This window comes from Ursus arctos, unplaced genomic scaffold, assembly GCF_023065955.2.
Source record: "Ursus arctos isolate Adak ecotype North America unplaced genomic scaffold, UrsArc2.0 scaffold_9, whole genome shotgun sequence".
NCBI classification, from domain to species: domain Eukaryota; kingdom Metazoa; phylum Chordata; class Mammalia; order Carnivora; family Ursidae; genus Ursus; species Ursus arctos.
Genome location: NW_026623111.1, coordinates 24,150,574 through 24,173,222, shown reverse-complemented (window position 1 = coordinate 24,173,222; position 22,649 = coordinate 24,150,574). Strand labels below are relative to the sequence as shown.

At 36.0% G+C, this 22,649-nt stretch overlaps 1 protein-coding gene across 12 annotated transcripts in view; it reads right to left on the bottom strand.

Annotated features, from left to right (window-relative positions):
- Window positions 1-22,649, bottom strand: part of PCDH7 (protocadherin 7) — a 408,598-nt gene that overhangs the window by 378,824 nt on the left and 7,125 nt on the right. The window contains exon 2 of one of the 12 annotated variants that reach the window (XM_026508685.4): window positions 7,240-17,824. The exons of 10 other annotated variants lie outside the window; for them this stretch is intronic. In XM_026508685.4, the coding sequence (XP_026364470.1) occupies window positions 17,789-17,824 (36 nt within the window). In that variant the 3' untranslated portion in view covers window positions 7,240-17,788. Of the gene's footprint in view, window positions 1-7,239; window positions 17,825-18,551; window positions 21,217-22,649 lie in introns of those variants that run through there. One more of the 12 variants, XM_057309848.1, reaches the window with a different exon arrangement.

The window sequence follows — 22,649 nt, the reverse complement described above, 5'->3', positions numbered from 1 at the left end:
CATCCGACTCTTGGTTTCGGCTCAGGTCATGATCTCAGGGTCCTGAGATGGAGCTGCGTTGGGCTCTGTGCTTGGTGTGGAGTCTGCTTAAGATTCTGTCTCTCTCCCTCTGCCCCTTCCCCCATCATGCATTCTCTCTCTAAAATAAATAAATACATCTTTTTAAAAAAAGGATGTTTATTTTTTTACCAATGAGAAAAGGAAACCCATAGATACAGTAACTAATAAACCTATACCTAAAAACCCTATAGAGTAATAATATGTACAGAATTTCTTATATCGGAGTCATAGTCTCATTTCATACCAGCTCTGAAGTAAACTTCCTTATATTGCTATTTGCCTAAATTCCAGGCATCGCCCAGGCCATTAAGTTCCATATGAAATGCAAAAGTCATAATGGAGTTCTCTGGGCATTATATTAAATGTGAGTCATAGAGTTAGTCATCTATTATCTCTTTTTCTTCCCCTAGAAGAATAATGTTGCAGTCATGTTATATTGACAATTGGAATCTTCTTCAAAGATAATGTATTCTGAACCTCTTCTACAAAAATGCCCACCAGGGTTACAATAGAAAAATAGGATAACTCCAGGCATGCTCATGTATTTGATCATTTTATGTTAAATCAAGAAAGATGCTTAATGCATTTCAGAGTCTCAGAGACTGCTTCTATCTTTCCTCTCCTCTGCCTGCTACCACAGTTATTGTAGAAAACCTGGACCCATTGAAATTTGCTCATTCAGACAAAGAGACAAAAATTGCTATTGGACTTTAAGAAACTAAGCGATGTTAACATGTGTGCACTGTGAGAACTTCAGACATCAAAGAAGGAACAGGGAATGTCTCCATTAGGATCTCAGGGAGCATTGATTGATGAGAATTGGTGAGGCCAAGTATTTTCTCCAGAGTCAGCATTTCGTTTTCTTTTCCTTTTTTTCTTTCTTTCTTTTTTTCTTTTGGAAGGGAACACTATCTTGGATTCACTATCTCCAAAGAGAATACATATAAAGTAAACTGAATGAGTTTGAGTAAGCTGTGACTGTATGGTCTTTTCTAAGTCAAAACGTATCATTTCTTCTGTCGATAACTACTAGTCCAGTCATAGTTGGTATGGGCTCTGCAGTGCAACAGATCATAAGCCAAGATAGTTAGAGAGAGAGAGTAATTATGACCAGTGCCAGATATAATTACATTCTCCTGCCCTCAAGTTACCGCTGCTGTCATGTTGTCCCTCTAATGGCATCACTGTCAGGCCAAATCCTAGAGAGTAAAGTCACTGTTTTTTGTTGAGTTCCTATATGTTCTAGTATCCATGTACCCGTCATCTCACTTAACTCTCACAGCACCCTTACAAAGCAGACACTGGAATCCTCCAATTACAGATTAGGATACTGAAATCCAAAGAGGAATCAGATCTACTCCACCTCTAGACTAGTCTCACCCCTTCACTGCCTCTGGTTGAGTAAGTCAGACCCTATGTATCAACAATCGTATTATTTGTACATAATAGACACTTAATATGTTGAGTAAATAAACAATTTGGAAAGTTGCTCCAGTCTCATGATCCTATTAAAGTTAAGAAGGAAATCATGAAACTGGCAATCATATTTCTGGTCACATCTCAAAAATTTGATGGCTCTATTTGTGAAAGTAAGCTTTTCATCTTACAAAAAGAAGAAAACTGATCATTTCAGCTTTTTCTATTGTTAAATTTTTTCAAATACAGATAAATTGTTTTGAGGGAAAATTAAGATAGAGTAGAGGTAACGATAAAATATCTATTGGGTAATAAATTAAAATGTTGAGATCACACAAGAAAAAAAAAGTCCAACTAGAGACCGCCCAAATAATATTTTGTGGTTTATAAAATCTGGTTATCAAATTTTTGGAATATTTGCTTATCAGACCTTCAGTGAGCAGAATGATGCCCACACCCCCTTTCCCCCGCTGTGAAGATGTCCACATCCTAATCCTGTGAGTGTATGAATATGTTACTTTACATGGCAAAGGGGAATTAAATCTGTAAGTGAAATTAAAGTTTTAATCAACTGACCCTAAAATAAGGATATTTTCCTGGATTATCCAAGTAGCCCAATGCAATCACAGTGTCCTTAAATACATCAGAGAGGCAGCAGAGAGTCAGAATGGTATGGACATGAAAAAGACTACCAGCTATTGCTGACCATGAAGATGGAAGATGGTCAAGAGCCAAAGATTGCAGGCAGCCTCTGGAAGCTGGAAAAAAAGAAAGAAAGAAAGAAGAAAGAAAGAAAGAAAGAAAGAAAGAAAGAAAGGAAGGAAGGAAGAAGGAAACAGCTTCTCCCTCCACCTTCCAAAAAAGATGTAGAGCCCTGCCAACACACTGACACCCATTTCAGACTTCTGACCATCAGAACCCTAAGAAATAAATGTTTGTTGCTTAAGCCACCACGTTCACAATAATTTGTACAAGGGCAGTAGGAAACTACTGTTACACTAAAGTAAGGCCTGGAAGATACCTGGAAAATTATGGTTAGATGCATCAGCCAACATTCCAGAGGACATAAAGTTTCCTGGTTAAATAGTACCACGATGCCTCCGTTTTCTTAGACACAGTTTAAAGTTAACTACATAGCATACTGAAACATTTTATCTTTACACAGATGGTTTTAGCCAACACCTTTTTAAAAGCCATATTACAGATTGCCATAATGGAGAAACACTCAAAAATGCATTGAAATACTTAAAGTATTAAGGCACATCATATATCTTGTTCAAATGATTAATTATACTGCTCTACTATGATTCATGACAGAATCCACCATGATACCAGTGGTACAAATGACCCAGGGATAAAAATAACTTGGATTATTAAATCCTCAAAAGACTGCTGCAACAAACATCTATGTATGGTTTACTAGACTCTACCCAATTAAAAACTTGGAAAAGAAAGAAAAGAAGAGGAAAAAAGGAAGGAAGGAAGGAAGGAAGGAAGGAAGGAAGGAAGGAAGGAATAAAAGACAAATGCTTCTCTTCCTTCAGACTTAGAGAGTTGAAATAGCCATTGTTAGCTGGAATGTTTTTGCAAGTCAATTTCCAATTCCTACAAATAGTTGCTATTAATATTAACATATTAAACCACAAATATCCATCAGTTTAAATGTACTCTTAATAGAATATTTCAACAATTACCTTCAGGGAATTACACAGAGGTTCTGCAAGTTTTTATAGAACGTAAATGAGGTAGATTTCAGGAACAGTTACTGAAAATAAGGCCTCAGGAGACTGGAAAAGAGGGTACTATAGAATTATAAAAGACTACGGAACAGAGATGCCAAAACCTTAAAAGAGGGATTACAACCAAGGCTGACTGTACTGTGTCGCCCATCCCAGAAGATCTAGTCCTCTGTTCTCTTTTCATACTGTAGGCCTTACAACTGACTCTAACTCCCCCCAAATTAATCTGGTTGTTCTTCCAATAAGTAACCTCCTTTTTGGATCTTTCACCATGAGGCTGGACAAGGACATTTTACAAATGTGGCCCTGTTGCAGCTTCTTTTTAATACTTTTTAGAAATGATAGAAATATACCTTAGAATTTTTAAATTATCATCTAAATTAGGATTATCAGCCTCTGTTACCTCCTGGAGGTGGTACTTCCAGAGCAAAATTTACCCTAGGATTTTAAATAAGGCTATTATTTCTTTAGAGGAAAACATTGTGTGTGTGTATATATTTATGTTTATATTTATGTGAACTCAACACATATATGTATATACGTGTGTATATGTATATATATATGGGGTAATTTGACCCTGAGTGATGGAGCAGTGGTGGCACCAAACAAGGGACACCTTACTGCCACCTGGACACAAAACCAGAGGTCTGTTATAAAGTGATACCTTCAAGAGATCAAGGGACCAAGAATGGTAAGAGAAAATTCAACCTGGGTTGTTTTGTCTCCCAGTGTTTTCCTCTGTATTGTATCTAGATAGCATCTCATATGACTCCTTTCATGAGAAAGCCTCACATCATGCCTTCTGTTCATCCAGAATCCACCAGAATAGAAATATAACTTGGAGAGGCAACATCTTAAAAGCTGTCATCAACCAGTCACTTAAGCAGGACTATCTGAAAGCCAGTTGATAACAAGTACCAGTGTTAATAGAAGACATGATAGGTGCTCGGGGGAGAAGGAGAGCACTAGAAGAAATGAAAAGGGACTAAAAATAATTAGAAATTGTAAAAAAAAAAACATGATGATTTTTCTTGGGAAATCCCAGGGCTATAACACTTTAGATAATGCATAAAATAAATACAAAATATAAAAATACAAGCTTACATGACTATTTTTAGGAAAATATAACTTATGACTCAGATGAGTCGCTGTATTTTTCAAAGTTGCCTGGAGAGGGTGTAAATATTCCAGTAATGTTGCCGTGATTAAAAGCATCTATATAACTCCTCTTTTGGAAATCGCTTGGCAGCCTGTGTCTCTTTTCTTTCAATCTCTTCAGTGATAGTAATAGTTCCCATTTGAAGGTGATTTGACATCAGCAAATTACTAAAAGTCATTCAGAGCCAAGTGTGAAGAATTCAGAGTGAACAGTTACAGTGAATAAGTTCAGTTTTTGGTCAAAATCACAGAATGACTAAAAAGCAGTGAGGCTAACTGAATTGCTCATTAAGTGGTTCTAATTTTAACAAAGAAAAAATCCATTAGAGATGCATAAAAAGCAAAAACCTGTTGAAATGTAAAGGAGGATGAGGTGTGGAGAAAATACATTCCAATTCAGCTCCAATAAGAACAGTTAATTCCCTATGGCCAACGTTGCAGGACTGATGCCGAAGAAATAAATTAAAGCCACATTATAACTTCCTTGTGAGGTAATTGTCAATTGTCAACCTCCCTAGGCATCACTAAATCCTTCCCGGGTATGTATGGCTCCTATTATAACCCATAACCATACTACAGTATAATTATTCCTTTGCCAGTGTGTCTCCTCCACAAGACTATGAGCCCCTGTCTTACATGTCAAATATAATGGGACATCAATAGTCGGGCATTAAATAAATGAATGAATAAGATTCATTTGGACATGTAACCTCCAGTTGTCTTACTTAAGGTCCTTTCTGATTCAGGATCACATAGATTGGTGGGAACACATCTTAGGCAAACTTTTGAGTTCTACCTTTGCTTTTAATAATTTTTAGTTATACTATCAAAGAATATTGGAAACCCCAAGTTTGTTAGTCCTTTGTAGCTTTCTCAGTGTAGCTGAGATACAAAAACTTAAAAAAAAAAATTCAGTGTTTAAAATATATTCTTATCACTTCCGTGCTTGGTACTTACTGACATCTGACTTCCTCTGAGACAGTGAGAAAACTCAGCCTGTTTGGCGGGAAAAATGAAGATAGAGCAAGTGTAAAAGCTTACAGGATGTCCCTGGGGAAAGAAAAGAGCAACACCTCTGACATCATAAACTGAGTTCGCTGTGGAGGAGCCTGAAGGATCGAGGGAGACACGGATTGCCTCCGTCCAATGTCTTCTAGGAGACAGCCAAGTGCAGAATGTCCACTCCGCTATCATTATTCTAGCAATGTCCCTTCACCACTTGAAACCCAGTGAGATGGTTAATAACTTTTCTAAAAGCAGCTTTCAAAAATGCCAGGATGGCTCCAAAATTTCAATGCTCACTGAACTGATTATTACTATTATTATTTTTAGTTTGCAAAGGTAATTGTGTGACTAATTTAAAACAAAATAGTTTCACTTAGTGAGGGTATGCAAGCGTGCACTCCTGCATGTGTGTGTGTGTCTGTGTGTGTGCGCGTGTGAGAGAGACAGAGAGAGTGAGACTGAGAGAGTAGGGGGCTGAAGGATCACAGAATGTTACTGTTTACTCTTTAGCACTTTCCTCAAAGCTTGATATTTTTTCAGAGGTTTTCATTTATAAGTTTAGGGGGGCAATGGAGACAATCATGAAAGTAGAGAAAGATACAACTTCTTATTTCTATTCCCTTAGTAACTTTTATTTTTTACTATCTTTTGCCTTTGATGAAAAAATTCCTCCCCACCCATTTTTTTTCCAATTATTCAAAAAACAGCCCCAGTAAGAAACCAGCTTAAATAAGAAAAAAAAGAAATCAGCCATATATTTATTTGGCCCCCTGAACAAAACCCTCCTTTTATTTTTCTTTTTGTAACTTGAGACTTTCCTCTCCAGTTCTGAAGTATGTTTTTTCTCCTGTCTTCAAGAAGAGATTTCTGCTTTTACTAAAAGTGATAAAATAAAATGTCTTCAATTCTCCTGCAGATGAGCGCTAGGAATAAGATGACAACATGATGCTTACTTTTGATAAGAAGATAGTCTTTTTTTAAAAAAAACAACAACTAATTCTTCTTAGAAAATGGGTTGGCTGCAGCTTTTAGCGCCATTACTTCGTTTTTGCTTAATCTCCCTCCATCCTCCCCAGATAGTTTGTTTACTGTAATATGTCATAAAAATTACATTCATCCAATAGCCAAAGATTCACTGATTTTTAGTTTCTTACCTTTCCCATGGTGCGATAAATAAGTTAGAAACACGAGATAGAGAAAAGTTGCAGCGATCTGCTCAACCTCAGAGATCAAGACCAAAATAAATCTTATAAAATCTGCATCTGCCTCTCAGCCAGACTGTAGCCACTAATGCAGGGGCATATTGTATGGTAAGGCACGCTTTTAGATGTGAGGATCTTTCTGCATTTCAATGTCTCTTTATAGGAAGCAGAATGTGATGAATAGTTTCTTTCTTTCTGACCCTTAACAAAAGCAAAACTAAATTCACAGCTCAAATGGCAGCACTCTTACTCAGGCTACAAATCCAAAAAGCACCACACGGGTCCACTGTGAACACGAGGTAAGTTGCACAAGCGTGCAGGACACGATGATTGAGGACTAGAGATGTGGCTGGATTTCCTTTGTGTAGGCTTCGCACAAATCACTCTCCTTTTCTTTGCATGGCAGCTCTGGCCTGAAATGCAGAACTGAGCATTGCTGATGAAGAGAAGAGAAAGGTGTACAGACACATTTATGTAGATGATGGAAGTACTGTGTACGAGTGAATTTATTGTATGAGCCATATCGGTTCTTCCTGTACATTGGGCATGCACTGTCAACTGTAATGGGACACAGTGGGGACACTTCACGTCCCTGGAGGATGTCACATCACCTAATGATTAGCAAACAATCTTATGTGTAATATTTGAACACATAAACGTACAGGAAAACAAAGTTCTTTATTAAACCACTTCTCAGGCTTAAACGGAGCAGCTACATGACTACAAACGCTTCTTTGCCATGAGGAATCCCTGCCTCGTCTGTAGCAACAACTATTCTTGTTCCACAAAAAAACAATCAAAAAGTTCAAAATTCATGGCGGTGAATTCTCAAGGACACATAAGCATGCATTATTATTATTTGCTTACTGTTTAAAGTAGGTATTCATGCTATTTATCCCTGAAGACGCAACACAATCCCCACTTATCCATGTGAATAGAAAAAACAACACAACTCACAAGGTGTATCCAGGAAACATTTTTTAGAGTGATAACAGCATGAAGAATATCACCAAGTCTTGTAATGTGCTTATGCAAAACACACTGCGTTTTTTGTGTTTTCTTCTATTTTTGCTCCCTAAACGTGTACCAATACCTACGCTGATGTTTACAGATTTCATAACTGATTGCCCATTTTCAGACACTAAATTCGAAACAGCTTCCTAGCTCAAACCAAACTCTTTCTATCTACTTTACTTATACTCTACCTATGTAGTCATTTTAGAATGTGTTAATGATGCCTGCATTTAATAAGCCAATAATAAACAGTAAATAATTTCCAGAGTAATTTGGCTTTAAGTTGGTTGTTTCCAAACTGGAGTGAAACTTTTAAGAGAATGTTAAGAGGGGATCTGTTGGGTTCCATAAGAATTCAAGTATTCAAGTAAGGCCCGGAGGAGATGAGGCGGATTCCTCACCATTTTATCCTATTTTCTTTCCATCAGTCAGAAATAACAGCAATGCTAGCAATATTTTTAATACCTATCATTCATAAAACAAAATTCTACAAATTTTTAAGTGGACTGTGGAAACAACCACCTCAACGATTTGATTCAATGGTTTCAAAGTTTAAAAAGTTTAAATCATTCCAGTAGTATAAAAAGAACATTTCAGAGCATAAGATACAGAATTACCACATAACGGAACCAGAATTATATTACAAAGATACACGTTCAGAGACATTTATTCAGGTGAATAAAGATCCTATAATAAAAAGTGTCATCAACACATTAAGAAAACACTGTCATGGCAAAAAATTAGTAAATTATTATTTTCATAATGGGCTTTGGTTGTAGTCATTCACATTTTAGGGGGCTGAAAATATGTCTCATAAAGAAACAGAATAATAAAATATTTTAAGAGGAAAACTATGATACGATATAGGTCATTTTTAATTGAATATTTAATAATGAGCAATTAATTTGAGGAAAACGAGAATAAACTACAAAAAAAATATTTTATAAGGAATTCACTTTTACTTTGCTTTCTTTCAAATGTTGTGAATATTTAGAAAACAAAAACCAAAAACCCAAAAGAAAAACATGTATTTTCTTTCTGGGGAAAGGTAAATAAAATGTATATTTTAAAAATCTTCTAGGTAAAATTGTAGTCTCTATAAAAAGGCATTTCCTACCCTAAATAAAACGACGATTTATAAAAATAATGAATTTATGTTTCTTACTTGTATTAATAATATACATAACAGACTATGAATACTGAGTGAAGTAAAGAACACTAAGGTAAATGACAAAAAAGGAAAACATATTAAGGAGGTGTTCCCAAGAGCAGAGAGTGGATAGAAGGAGGAAGCACCTACTAGTCTAAAATCTACCTTCCCACCTTTTGATTTTAACTTTGATTAAGGTTTAAGACGGTACTATTAAAAAAAATTGGACTGAGTGACCTAATTTCAAGAACAGAGTATAAAAGGTATAAAATAGGAAGGTTGAAATATCACTGAAGCCTTTAAGAGAAATAAGTGAATCCAATTTCATTCTCCTAGAACTAGTTGACTGTAAATCATACACACAGTGGTTGAAGGTGTGGCCCCTGTATTCAGACTGTCTGTATTTGACCCTCTGCTCGGCCACTTTACAAATTGTGTTGATCACGAGCAATTACTCAACCCTGCTGTGTGTCACTTTCCCTATCTACAAGTAAAGATAATTAGCTCTATTTCACAGGGTAGTTGCACCTATTTAAGGAGTTAATATATGTAAAATATGTTGACCAGTGCATAGGACATGGCATGTAATATAAGTTTAGCTATTATTATTTATGTATTATCCCACTGAAATTGAATCTCAGTGGGAAAAGATTGTTATCTGTTTTCATTACTGTTGCTTCTCTAGTGTTTAGAACAATGCTTTGCACACAATTATGCAACTGGCATTCAATACTCACTCATTCAGTGTTGGCTCTGAAATGTTAGTTATATTACCTCTGTGTCTGTACATATATAAATGCGTATACATATCATACATACATGTACATGCACACAGACACTGGTTTCTTATTAAAGGTAAAACATTAAAGAAAAAAGCAAGAAGTTTTAGTAATAAAGCAAATTAAATGTTCCTGACCTAATAGAGTGTGTATTGGTTTGGAAAAAAATAGGTATTACTATCTTTTGTTCCTAATACTGTATAGAAATGCCATCTCTATCTAAAATTGATCCTTGTGTTTAAAGTTAAATGCAATGAAAAGCAGATTCAGATGCAATAAAAAAAAAAACCCTTTAAGTTCATGCCACAATTATTGTCATTTCCCTGAAAAAAAGAACTGATTAATCTGCCATTTTTAATATAGGAGGTTAAATGTAAAATTAGCTCTAGAAACTTAGAAAGGAAATTCTTAGAAAAAGTCTATTCAGCTGTTACGGTCCATTGCCTAGAAATTCTGACCAAAGGGCAGAAAAGAAGTTTCTCTTCCCGACTTTTGATGAATTTACCCTGTATTACCCTAACAAAGTCACCACTTCCTACATCCCATTGGACATATATATAGCTCCTAGGCCGCTCATTACATATTTCATTGCATGAATTTTTAACCTTATTAGGAAAATAGAGAGCCACAATAAAAAAAAAAGTCCTCCACGTGTCCATGGATTCGTGTAATGATGCAGTGTATTGAATGCATACATGTCAATAGTTGGTGAAGAGTCGCTCGAAGGGTGGTACCAGCCTCAGTACGTGTTGGGCACTTTCCATATGCCAAGGGAAGTCAGACCCACGGGATCTTTGTCAGACCAATTATGCCGTCATGCATGAAAATCCACTGAGAGCGTCCTTAGAAAAGACGGATTACTAAACCTACATTATTATAGTTTCAACTGACTCCTTTCCCACTTAACTCCTACGGCTTTTCCTTTGGATCTTAATGCTGAAAATATACTAGAAATTTAAGACTACATATTACTATCATCATTTAAAAAGACCGCCTACCTTTGTGGAAAAATTCTTGGACTATTTTATATAAACATTGATTTTACATTAATTAATATACCTAGATGTACTTATCGGTTGGCAAAATTAAAATAACTAAGATGCTACTTAATATCACAAATCCCTGTGAAAGTTGAAAATTGCAGAAAGCATTCAATGATCTGCATAAAAAGTTAAGAGGTAATAAACTAAAAAATGAACTTCAGTTGTGTCCCCCTAAACTTCGTATGCTGAAGCTCCGAACCCCAATGTGAGTGATTTGGAGTTACAGTCCTTATAGAGGTAATTGTGGTTGAATGAAGTCAGAAGGTGAGGCCCTAATCTGTTAGAACTGGTGCCCTTAGAAAGAGCAAGGGACAGAGAGAAGGCCATCTGAGGACACATTGAGCAGATAGCTGCCTACAACCAGGAAGAGCGTCTGCATCAGCAATGGAATTTGCCAGCACCTTGATCTGGGACTTCTGGTGTTCAGAACTGCGAGAAAATAAACTTCTGTTATTCATGCCATCCAGTCTCTGGTATTTCGTATGGCAGCGCTAGCAAGCTGATACTGGTTCTCTTGTAAACCTGCTAAGAATACATAGGAGGTATTGTGGACTGGAATACAATGCATACCACAACCTAAGCATGCAAATTAAAATCTATCAGGGATACTATGCTAAATACATAAACATGTAAATTAAAATCTATCAGGGATACCACGCTAATAAAAATTCTCAGATTTGGTGAGAGAAGTAGGTTGGAGGGGAGTTGACTATAGGGAATTAGTGGACCCTGTTATATGTAGAGGGGATGGGATCTAGGAGAAGTTCTGTTTTGCTTTACCCCAGTCACATATATCACATGGAGATAATAATAGGACCTGTTTCTTGGAGTTGTTAGAAAGGAGTAAATAATACAATGTAGTATACTGCTAAGCACAGTGACTGTCTCAGAATAAAAGCTCAGTTGGGGAGGGGGGTGGGGGAATGGGATAGGCCAGTGATGGGTAGTAAGGAGGGCACGTATTGCATGGTGCACTGGGTGTTATACACAACTAATGAATCATCGAGCCTTACATCGGAAACCGGGGATGTACTGTATGGTGACTAACATAATAAAATAAAAAATCATTATAAATTAAAAAAAAAAAAAGAATAAAAGCTCAGTTAACCGATGGCTCTTAGAGACTAGTTGTGATGCGTGAAACAAAAATTCCCAGGAAAGATTGCACGGAAGAAGAAATAACTGAAAAAAATGATGGGATTTTTTTAAGTGTCAAAATGGATAATATCAGATAATATCAAACTGTTACAAGCCGTTCCTAAACCACTCGCTTTACAGCGGTGAGCTCTTTCCTCTCCTCCTTCACCACCAAGCTGTCAACAGGCCCCCAAAGTCTTTCTGATAATATCCGGGGCCTGTTGCCGTAGTAAAGACACCCACAACTGTTGCACCTTGATCAGGGATCAGCGTAACTTTGAAGAAATGAATCAGGGCAAGAGAATAGCAGATGCTTCAAACAAGCAGTAAGACAAATTAAAACACCCTCCCCCCGCAAAGGAAAAACAAAACAAAACAAAACGAAAAAACGTTTTAATATGATGGGTAATGAAAATACGCCAAATGTGTAAACACATTTTAAGAAGGCTTAGAGAAATTCATGGGTGACTGTAAATATTATCTTGAATTGTGGTAATGCTTTACAAAGCCCCAGTTGTTTTATCTGATCCCCCATAAACCCTGTCATGTAATCAGAGCAGGGGTTGTTATGTAAAATGACAGAGGACAGTTTCAACAGGCTTCCAGACTCCAAAGGACTTACACAAGGTCACGCTGGCCAGAGACAGAACCAGCACAAGAAGGCGGATGTTTAGATCGCCTTATCCAGCTCATTTTCTATTTTGCCAGAGGCCTTCGAGAAGTGAACTACCAGATAGAAGTTAAGAATTTCAGGGGCTCTCACCCAGAACTGTTGTAGCCTGACTTCCCATCTGTAATCAGAACTGAGATAGAGGAAGTGTTAAAAATTCAGGTTTCTGGGTTATAGTACAAACCTACTAGAATTCAATTTCTGAGAACTGAATGAAATTAGGACAAGAATCAGCTACGTGGCAATAATGTGGCCACTTTTTTTAATTACAGTAGTCTAATAATAATAATACGAGGGAGAAAGTAAGTACGTTGCTAATGCAGTGGTTGTGGGTTTTTCTTTCTTCCATTTTTACTTCTTTGTTCCTATCTTTCTCTCAAAGTACAGGAGCAGAAAATGAATGGAAACAGAGCAGTTGGGCATGATATTCCAGACTAAAAACAAAATCCAAACCAAACCGGAACACCTGGTCTAAATGGGAGGAAGTGGATGTTTACTATTTTTTGACTTGAATCTTGCAATCATTTCAATCCACCTACCGTTATGGTTTCCAGGGCCTTGGGCCAAAATTCAAGGCCACAAAGATTTGCTTTTGTCAGACGTGAAATTCCTTTTTCTGATACAATCTCACTACATCCTGGATGCCTAGCTGGAGTTGGAGATATTTGGTGCCTTAACAAGAGTTCTAGTCTTTGAAACTACTGAAGGCTACTCATCCTTCCCCCAAGGACCTAAGCAGAACCCTCATTTCTTCAAGACTGTTGACCTTTGCGAGGTGCTGACCTATTTATCTGCTTAAAGCAATTTACACCAGGGTGTGGCAAAGACTAAACTCAACTCCTTCAGAAGTCATTTGCAATTTGCATTTGCAATTTAAAAGAATGCTCCTTTGAATATGGGCTCTTAAGGAGTTGTTTTTGTTTTTGTTTTTAGGTAGAGTTGACACACAATGTTACATTAGTTTCATGTGTACAACATAGTGATTCAACACTAAGGAGTTGTAAGACATTTCTCAGCTCCCACCTCACTGCCCGTCACTCCCAAGAGCATATTCTCTCTTCTAGACCTCTTTCCTTAGTAAACTGTCTCTTTACAGATATTCCAGGCTCTCACCTTTAAAAGTGATGCTCACCATGGGCTTTCAGAGTAAAACCAGAAACTTACACTCTATCTGTGAGCATGGGTTGGTACAGTGAATGGATGATATCTGCAAGAACATACAATGTGATGAATACAGACACTCACGCCTATGCCTGGGCATATATGTATCTGTTCTTTTCTATACGTAAAAGGATAAGGATAAAGACAAGAATCCGTACAAGATGAGAATAAGGATCTCAAGAAAAATACTGAAAACCAGTATGTTTGCATGTTTCTTCATAGCCCTTCAAAATATATCAGAACTCTACTGGGAGGCCAGTGCCTCCCTTCCTTGCTTTGCATATTTGCTTAGTAGTTTAATTTTATCTTTTTTAAGGGATTGGTGTTGATACCACAACCAAAGAGGAAAGAGAGAAAATGAGAGTATTTCTCATTTGCTACTGAAATGAGAGTCATACCCACAAAGAGAAGGCAGGGACTCTAGCCAGCACAGCAGGTAGCCTTTTATCATGGAGACATCCACCCAGCAGGGAAAGAAAAGAACAATTAGGACACTCAGAGTCTGATACAAAAGTGGACATACCATAGTCCAGTGATCCAATATGAAGGGATCTTCAGGATATCTAGCATCAAAGCCCAGGCCCTTTGTTTGTTGTTCAACAAATATTTATGAGTGTCTCCTATATGCTAGGCACTCTACTAAGCACTGGGAATACCATGATAGACCAGACAGATTTGGAGGCAGTTCCTGTGAGTTACAGGTATATACCTTGCCTACCTTGCTGTTTTTGCACTGTCCTGTCTATGAAGTGACTTGTTCTAGCCATTGTTTCAATTACTTCCCAAAGCCTTGCACTGTGTATTAAAGACTCGCCAAACTAATACAATCTCTATAAAAGAAATGGAAAAAAAAAAAAAAAAACCACACGCATCTAAGAAAAGTGTTTTGCAAAGTTACAGATTGAGAATTATTCCCATAGACACATTTCAAACTGCGGATTTACTTCTTAAGGGCCTTGAATTTTTCTAGCGATAGCCTCAAAAATAGAGTGAGGGTTACAGTGACTTATTCAATTCTTAAGGTGTTTGTTGGTTTATTATAATTCACACACGGGGTTGTTTACAAATCCAGTTACTTAATTAGATCTGCACATGATGCCCACAGCCTTTTTGTTTGTTTGTTTCGCTTTGCTTTTGTTAGTATTAATTGCAGTTTGTGACTGCAAAAACATTTGACAAACCCGTGGCATGTTCTAAGGAGTTTTTCTGAGGTGATTTTACCCAGATAAATCAGAAAACAGACTGTATTCAAAAGCACAGTTTGCACAACTTTCCCCAGGTGCTGGCAGTACCCTTGAATTCCGACCTGATATTTCTTCAAAGGCTTTATAAAGTTCTTAAGTTAGTTCCGTCAGTCATAAATAAATTGTTCCTTTCTTCAGTTTCCCCACCTCAGAAATAACAATGGTGCTTTTCCTCACAGATTGTTCTGAGGAGCAAATGAGCAAACAGCATTCAACGCTTTTGAAATTTAAGAAGCATGGTGCAAATGCAATCTATCATTTTCTGCTCCATAATCCTTTTTATAATATGTTAATTCCATGAGCACAGTCTCTATCTTATTACTTTTTGCATACCCAGTACCAATGCTGATATTAGATGTGTTAAAAGTGATTAAACCAGTCTCTAACATTCTCATTTTCTCCTTTAGATTTTGTGATGGAAAATAAAATAGTATTTTATCATTTAAAACAAACTATCCCAGTGCTGAAATTTACAGGGTATTGGGTAGTTTGTTCTGAGTCTGTCTCTGTCCACAGGCATCTCCCTACACGGTAAATTCCAGTAATCACAAAGACTGATCAAGAGACCTGAGGTGGGTGACTATTGGGAGCAAGAAAGGTGGAGAAAGAGGAAGTCTGTGCAAAATAGGAACCAATGATGACATGTTCAAAGATTAAAACACACAAACACACACACACACACACACACACACACACACACAGAAATGATAATGGGCTTCTCAAAAGCTTTTTGCTGTTGATGACTGCTTCTGTAATAGTATGCTATTGATGATTCTAATTCAGCTAAATAGTACATTAAAATCTTTGGGAGTGTTATTGTTTTGTTTTGATTTTTTATGTTTTTCCAATAACAGCCATAGTTTCCCACCCCAAACAAAGGACAGTGGTTCTGAACCCTTTACAACTGCTTCCACAACAAAACACTTTTTTTTTTTTTCCCATGGCAACCAAGAACAGGAGCACACATACCCAGCTGAAACAAGGATTGCACACGACATTTACTCTTACTATATGGGTGATGTACTTGGGAAGGTTGTTTTATTTCATATCTTCCTAATTGTGGTAGAGATGCACTAAATCAATTCATGCCTCAATAATGGGTTGCAACCCAAGTTTTCAAAATGCTGCCTTAGAATGTTCTTTGTGAAAGTATTTATGTATTATGTATATCCTCTCTATGTCGTTGCAGTTAGATTCATCCCAAAATTCTGGACTTTTTTGCTCTGATTTGTTTTTGAATTGATATGACTTGTTACAGGATTCATACTTAAAGTATACCTAAGGAAGGTTACTACTTTTGATGAGGAAACATGACATTTTCAAGAAGCAGAAAGTGCTTTCACCAGCTTCTTATACTGGTCTTTGTGCTCAAAACAAATGGAGAAGTTGAGGATAATTAGATTTTATTCAGGAATTTCACTCCGGTTTCAAAAATATTTCTGAAAATGTCATTTCTGCAAAATTACACAGCTAAAAGAATAAAAATCTTGAAATATATACATCAGAGATTTACAGGGGTTAAAGTACAGTTCCTATAACTCTACATTTTAGTATTTTTCTAATATTTATTTATTATTATTGTTTTTTAGAGAGAGAGTGTGTGTGCATGTGTGTGGGGGGGGGGGTATGGGGAAAAGGGAGAAGGAGGGAGAGAACCTAAAGCACGCTCCATGCCCAGCGTAGAGCCCAACATGGGGCTCGATCTCACGACCCTGAGATCATGACCTGAGCCGAAACCAAGATCTGGACGCTAAACCAACTGAGCCACTCAGGCGCCCCAGTATTCTTCAAGTGTTTATTTATTTTTATTAAAGGGCTTTTATATTGACAATAATTCACCAAAAAATCCCAAGAATCTGGCATTTTTAGTATTTCAAAACATGTGGAAAACTTCGTCGGGCAGATGATGTGGTAAATGTATTATAAATTTATCAAACTTTACACATGGAACACTTATTTTTAGGCACAAAAACACAGACAACAAACAGAGACATAACTATATAAACATAGAGAATTAGAGGGTCTATACCCTAGAGGGTAATCCTAGAGGATTCCCTGACTTAACTACAATATTACTTACACAACTAAAATTCAGCCACTCTCTCTCTCAACAATATCTAAATTCTGAATTCTCGGAAGCAGCCTGAATTTATGTTCTCTGACATCAAATAGAAGAGCCTTCAGATAAATGTACCACAAAAGCAGGAAGCCACAAATTCCTTCTGAATGTGACTACAGTGACTTCAGTAAGTCCAAGTGAAAGATTCCAAATTTTCTTAAGGAATTTAACAACAAAAACTTAAAAACTCTATAGATAGTACAGACTCTTTGGTCAATATTTCAACATGAAGGAAAAAACAGTCCATTGGCAGTAACTGCTTAATACAAAATTAATCTGTCAAATTTGTTTTGTAGACAATATTTTTTATAAATGTTGCTCAAAGTCCTTATGTAGATGTCTAGGAGCACACTCAAATACACATGGTGACACTTAGAAATACACACACAGAACGAGCAAGAGACACTATCTTTTACTCTAACACCTTATCTCACCGGTCTGGAAAAGACTGATTCCATAGCCCTTTAAAAATATTGATCAACTTAGGATTTTATCAAAAGTCGGTATTTAAGGTATTACAGACAAAGACTCAATAGATTTAATTTTCCTGGGTCCACACAAAGCTAATCTCAAAATTATTGTTGAAATGTGCCTTGGGATTTTTCTTTTTTTTCGATTTCTGCTAACCACCTCTTTGAGAATGGAATTCCTGGTGACTTAGACATCCATTAGTAGCACATTTCTTTATTAATACTGCTTCCTTTATAAGTTTATTCATTTCAATAGTATTTTTCTTTAAATGGGGGGGGAACCTTGATAATCAAATGCACAACAAGTGAAACAAGCAGTGATTGGCTGACACCCCACGGCCAAGGGCAGGCTCCAGCAGGTTTCGGAGTAGCAAGGTCATCAGAGTATGGTGCATAATGGAGCATCATATTGGAGTGGAATTCAGCCAAACACAGTAATGTATGGATGTAGACGCATCTGAAAGAAGGAAAATAAAGATTTATGCAGGTAAAAAAAAAAAAAAAAAAAGGTGCGATGAAGATTTTTTCCCCAATATCTTATACCCAATCAGAATGCTGTGGTAGAGGTTTTGGTGCAGAGAATTTCTATTTACAAATTGTCCGTTTGTAAATAATAAAAATGCTCAGGGGGATAAAAGTTAACTTGTCAGATGAATCCTACTCGGAAGCTTAGTTTTTTTGTTTGTACACAAGCATTAGAGTTCAATACAAACATCACCAAATTCCTGAAAATAAACCTTTATTCTGCCTTTAAAACATTAATTCACCAGAAGTGATAATTAAGATTAGTTTTAGTGGTTTCAGCTCAATTCTTCTTGGAATGTGATTTCTCCCACAACACTAATGCTAAATAAAGCACTGTGTAATGTTCTGAAACAGAGTCCCTGCTTTAGAAAAGATTCTAAGGGCTTTTAAAATAAATAAGAGAGAAAAGTAAAGCTGACTCAAGATCTATATGAACAGATCTTACCTTTTCTATAGAGCCACAGTAAACAAATGGATGGGGAACCTTGCTATAGTCTAGAAATTTCTTATATACAGCTTAAACATAAAGCTCTAAACAATTATTGTACTTAATTTCCAACATCACCTCCACCACCAGTCTCTCCCAGGAAAAGGAATGATGGTAAAATATCTAATAGCATTGGTGGCTACAGCGAAGCAATAGTTGTCACACTGTATTCAGTTTTTAAAACAGTTCAAATTTTATTCTTGAAATTAATAAACTCAATCATTAGCATTTTATCACTATATAAATTCAAAATATGATACACTAGATTGGTTAACCGCCTAACAAAGGAGGCAATCAGCCTGAAAAATTAAAAAAATGTCACATTTAAAAAAATTTGCTAGAAAACAAATGTAGAGGAAAAATTAGTTCACGGTTGTGTGTTAAGGATACTTCGAAGGTAGAGCACACCTGCAAAGCCGACAAAATGCAAAGGAGCATAGAAGCCAAATAGAATCGTCCACATTGATGAAAAAGGTTAAAAGATTACCCCAAATAGAATGCATATAAACTTCATACACACTGTATAGAAATCTTCTATTAATTTCCATTAAAATTATGTTTTTGTTGAGGATATACTAATCCCAGAGAGGAGCTTACATCTGTTGTCATGGTTCTGTTAAAATTAAAAATTCTGTCAATTAACCTGTTGCATGTATGTTCTAAACAGTGTTAAGTTACTTCAATGAGTGTCATCAATTGCTATTTTACATAGGGGAAAAGAACCATTAATTTCTTTTGACTGTCTACAAAACTTGAATTATAATTTCCCCAGTAATTTACAGATAAAAACCAGAGCCTACAACAGAATTCTTTTCTATTGCAAGAAAGTCAGTCTTCATAGCCAAATACATAGTTATACAGACACAGGTAGAGCTCAGCAGATTTCTGTCTCTATTGAAATACATACAGAGAAAGTTATGTAAATTCAATTTTATTCCTAGAGGTAGCATGACAAAAACCAAAAACACTGTCCTCTGCATTCCATGACTTGTATCCACAGTGTCTCCTCAATAATCTTGTGATCTCAACCAAGTTACTTTTTCATAAAGGCCTCAACTTCTTAAGTTTCATTCCATCAGTCAAGGAATCAGCAGAAAACCAAATTCACACCCCAAAGGTACAGACAGAGAAAGGCCTCAGTCTCTCTTCATACAAAATGAGGGAACTGGTCTGGATGATATCTTTTAATTCCAAAATGTGATGACTCCAGTGATTTTAGATACAAACACTAAATGGCTGATTATATTTTCTTTCACTTTTGCATGTGTCTCAAGTTCAAATATGTTCCGTATATTAATGTATGAATATTACAATGAAATAGAAGTCTAATGGCACCATAGTTGGTTTATATGAATATATCTGTATGTGTTTGTGTGTGTGGAGAGAGAGAGAAAGAGAAAGAGATACCAGGTGTACACTTTTCCACATATAAGGTATGTAATTACTCAAAAATAGAAGATAACACGAAAGAATGATTTTGCTGTATTTATCCAGCTGCATGATTTACTTAAAATCTATGAATTGACTTTGTGGTCTCAGGTCTAGGTTACTAAGCAACTTGGGATAAGTTTGAGATAAGTTTCAAATTGTTCTACCTGGACTTCCATAAAAATTTATATATTCAAGGTAGATCAAATCAGTGGATGACCCTTTCCTTCCTCACAGACATCGAGAAATCTAGGTAATGTCGCTTTAGTAGGTATCTCCCAACTAAAGACATAACCTTTCATCAGTTATTAGCCACTTATCTATTGTATCAGGCCAAATGTAACAGAAATTCCACCAAAGGCAGCTGCACTGTACCTCCTGAAAGTGTTTGGTTATACACAGAAGAACCATATTGTAGAAATTGTGCTTATCAAATTGAAACTAGAAGCTGTGGCTGTCATCACTCTGCAGGTGCATTTCTACTATAGTATGTATGGTGTAATATACATACACAGACAAATTGATATATAGTTTTCTCAGTGCTGAGAACTCTCATAGATGATGGCAAGTCATCCATTTGCTTCCAGACTGGAAGTAATTTAAAAAATAATTTCTGCCATATTTTTTACTAAGTATACAATGAATATATTGAACACAATTTGATCAATTAAAGAGAACATTATTCAGACTACATTCCACATTTCCAAAGGCAAGGGAAACTGTCACTGGACTTAATATGAATTTTTCTTGAGTATTTCTGCATCAGCTACAAATGGATTTTTAAGTTAATGTTTATTCAAGCTGTATCTTCTCTACTCTTGCCAAAAGTAAAATACTTTACTTTCCATTACTAAATACAATAAAATTTTTACTTGCCAGTGCATTATCTAAATAACAGCATGGCATGAATAAACTCAACAGGACCTAAAAATAATAAACAAAGTAGTAACTATAATTTTATATGTTTACTAATCTTTCAGAATTAGAGTATTCTTTAAGAAAATTGAAAAATATTTAACACATAATAAAACTCTGAAGATTAAGAAATAAGTAGAAAAATAGAATGCCTCTGCCTTTATTTTACAAGTCAAAAGCACAAGGGTACTTCCAAGTCACAAAACTTGAACCACCACTAAAACCAGGTTTACCAAGCAAAGGAAAGGTGGACACTTAATCTCAACAATGCTGTCAATGATCCACATTCTGCTCAACTAGTCACATTATTTAGTTGAGAGCAAGGGCTTTTGTTTGAACTGCAAAGGTCTGAACTATGGAAACCTGGGCTACATCATCAGTTTTGCTAAGATGTGATTTTCAGAAGAAAAAAAAATACAGCAACTCTGCAATACACATCTTCTAGATTCTGCCAAAGAGTAACTATAGAAGCTGGATTTGAAAATTTCTAGACCCTGTGAAAAAAAAACCAAAAAGGGGGAGGGGTATTATTTACAAACTTATTTCCACAAAGCTGTTTAATTTATTACAATATAACCATTACCAGGAATTAGGAGCAACACTTCGATATGTCTAAGTCTCATGAAGATAAGAACACTGTAAACAGATACCACTTCCATTATATCGCAGGTAAAGAACTATGGTAAGGCAATTCAAGAACATTTTAAATAAAATGAAGCCTTTACGTCAGATAAAATCTCTGATTTTTAATTAATCCTTATCCTAAGGAATTAAAGTACGGCATCCCTCAGGGTTTTCCTCAGATAAATTCAGTATCAAAGAGGCGAATTATAACAAAACCTGTGTTCTTTATTTTTTTTTATTTTACATCAAATTTAATCATAGAAAATACATTTTGGCAGTTGTATAACAATTAAAGGTAATATTTAAAAAAATAAAAATAGAAATCTACTTATGGTATAAACAAAAATCAGGACAAAAAAAGATCCTGTTTATTGTGTCAGATGTCTAAACAGACTGTAACTTTGTAAATGGATCCCTTGTCCCCTGACAGCAATATTGAAGAGATGAAGAGTATCAATTACTATTACTAATTACATTAAGGGGAATGTGTTTCATTCTTATTTCATTTTGGTTCAGCTATTTATTATGGTTAAAACTTTACACAGCTTTTGAATACCGAAAGACATACAAGTTTTCCAGTCACTTTTGGCAAACTGTATGACTTATACCGATGGCTTTGCAGGTTTTCTATTTTGGTATATGGACTTCTTCGCTCTGTTAAGAGTCTAACACCACACATTACTTTATTTATAAGCATATCACTTTGCCTTTTAAACAGGATGCCACAACAGTCTTGATATTGGCTGTCTTAAATATTCAAGAATATAGAGCCAACCCCATTTGATGAGCCAAATAAAGCTTAAGTGACAGCACAGAACATATGAGGGGGTTGTATAAAATATCTATAAATCTGCCACTTGATATGTCCGCTCCAGAGTTTAAGATGACACAATTTAGAATGCAAATGCTATTCAGCCACGGGACAAAACGTCCTATTAGGATGACAGCGAAGAAGTAAACATGCTGCAGAAAGATGTCTTCACACACTTTTGCACTACAAGTTATAATTTTCCAAGGAAATTTCTATAGATCTAAATTTATTTGTGGGTGTTTCTAAGTCATCTTGGAAAAGTAGTATTATTTTAACTAGAAGTGTCCTTGTTTACAAAACTGATAAAAGTACCAAAAACAAAACAAAGATCTTCTTCTAACTCCAGGTAAAGCTATAACACCACAAATATAAACCCTCCACTTAGTAAATTTCAGGTTAAAAGAAATAAGTAACTCAGGCTCACGGGCATCACATATTTTCAAAAGCCATTTGATGTAATGAAGTTCAAGCCTGTATTTTCTTGGATTGCTT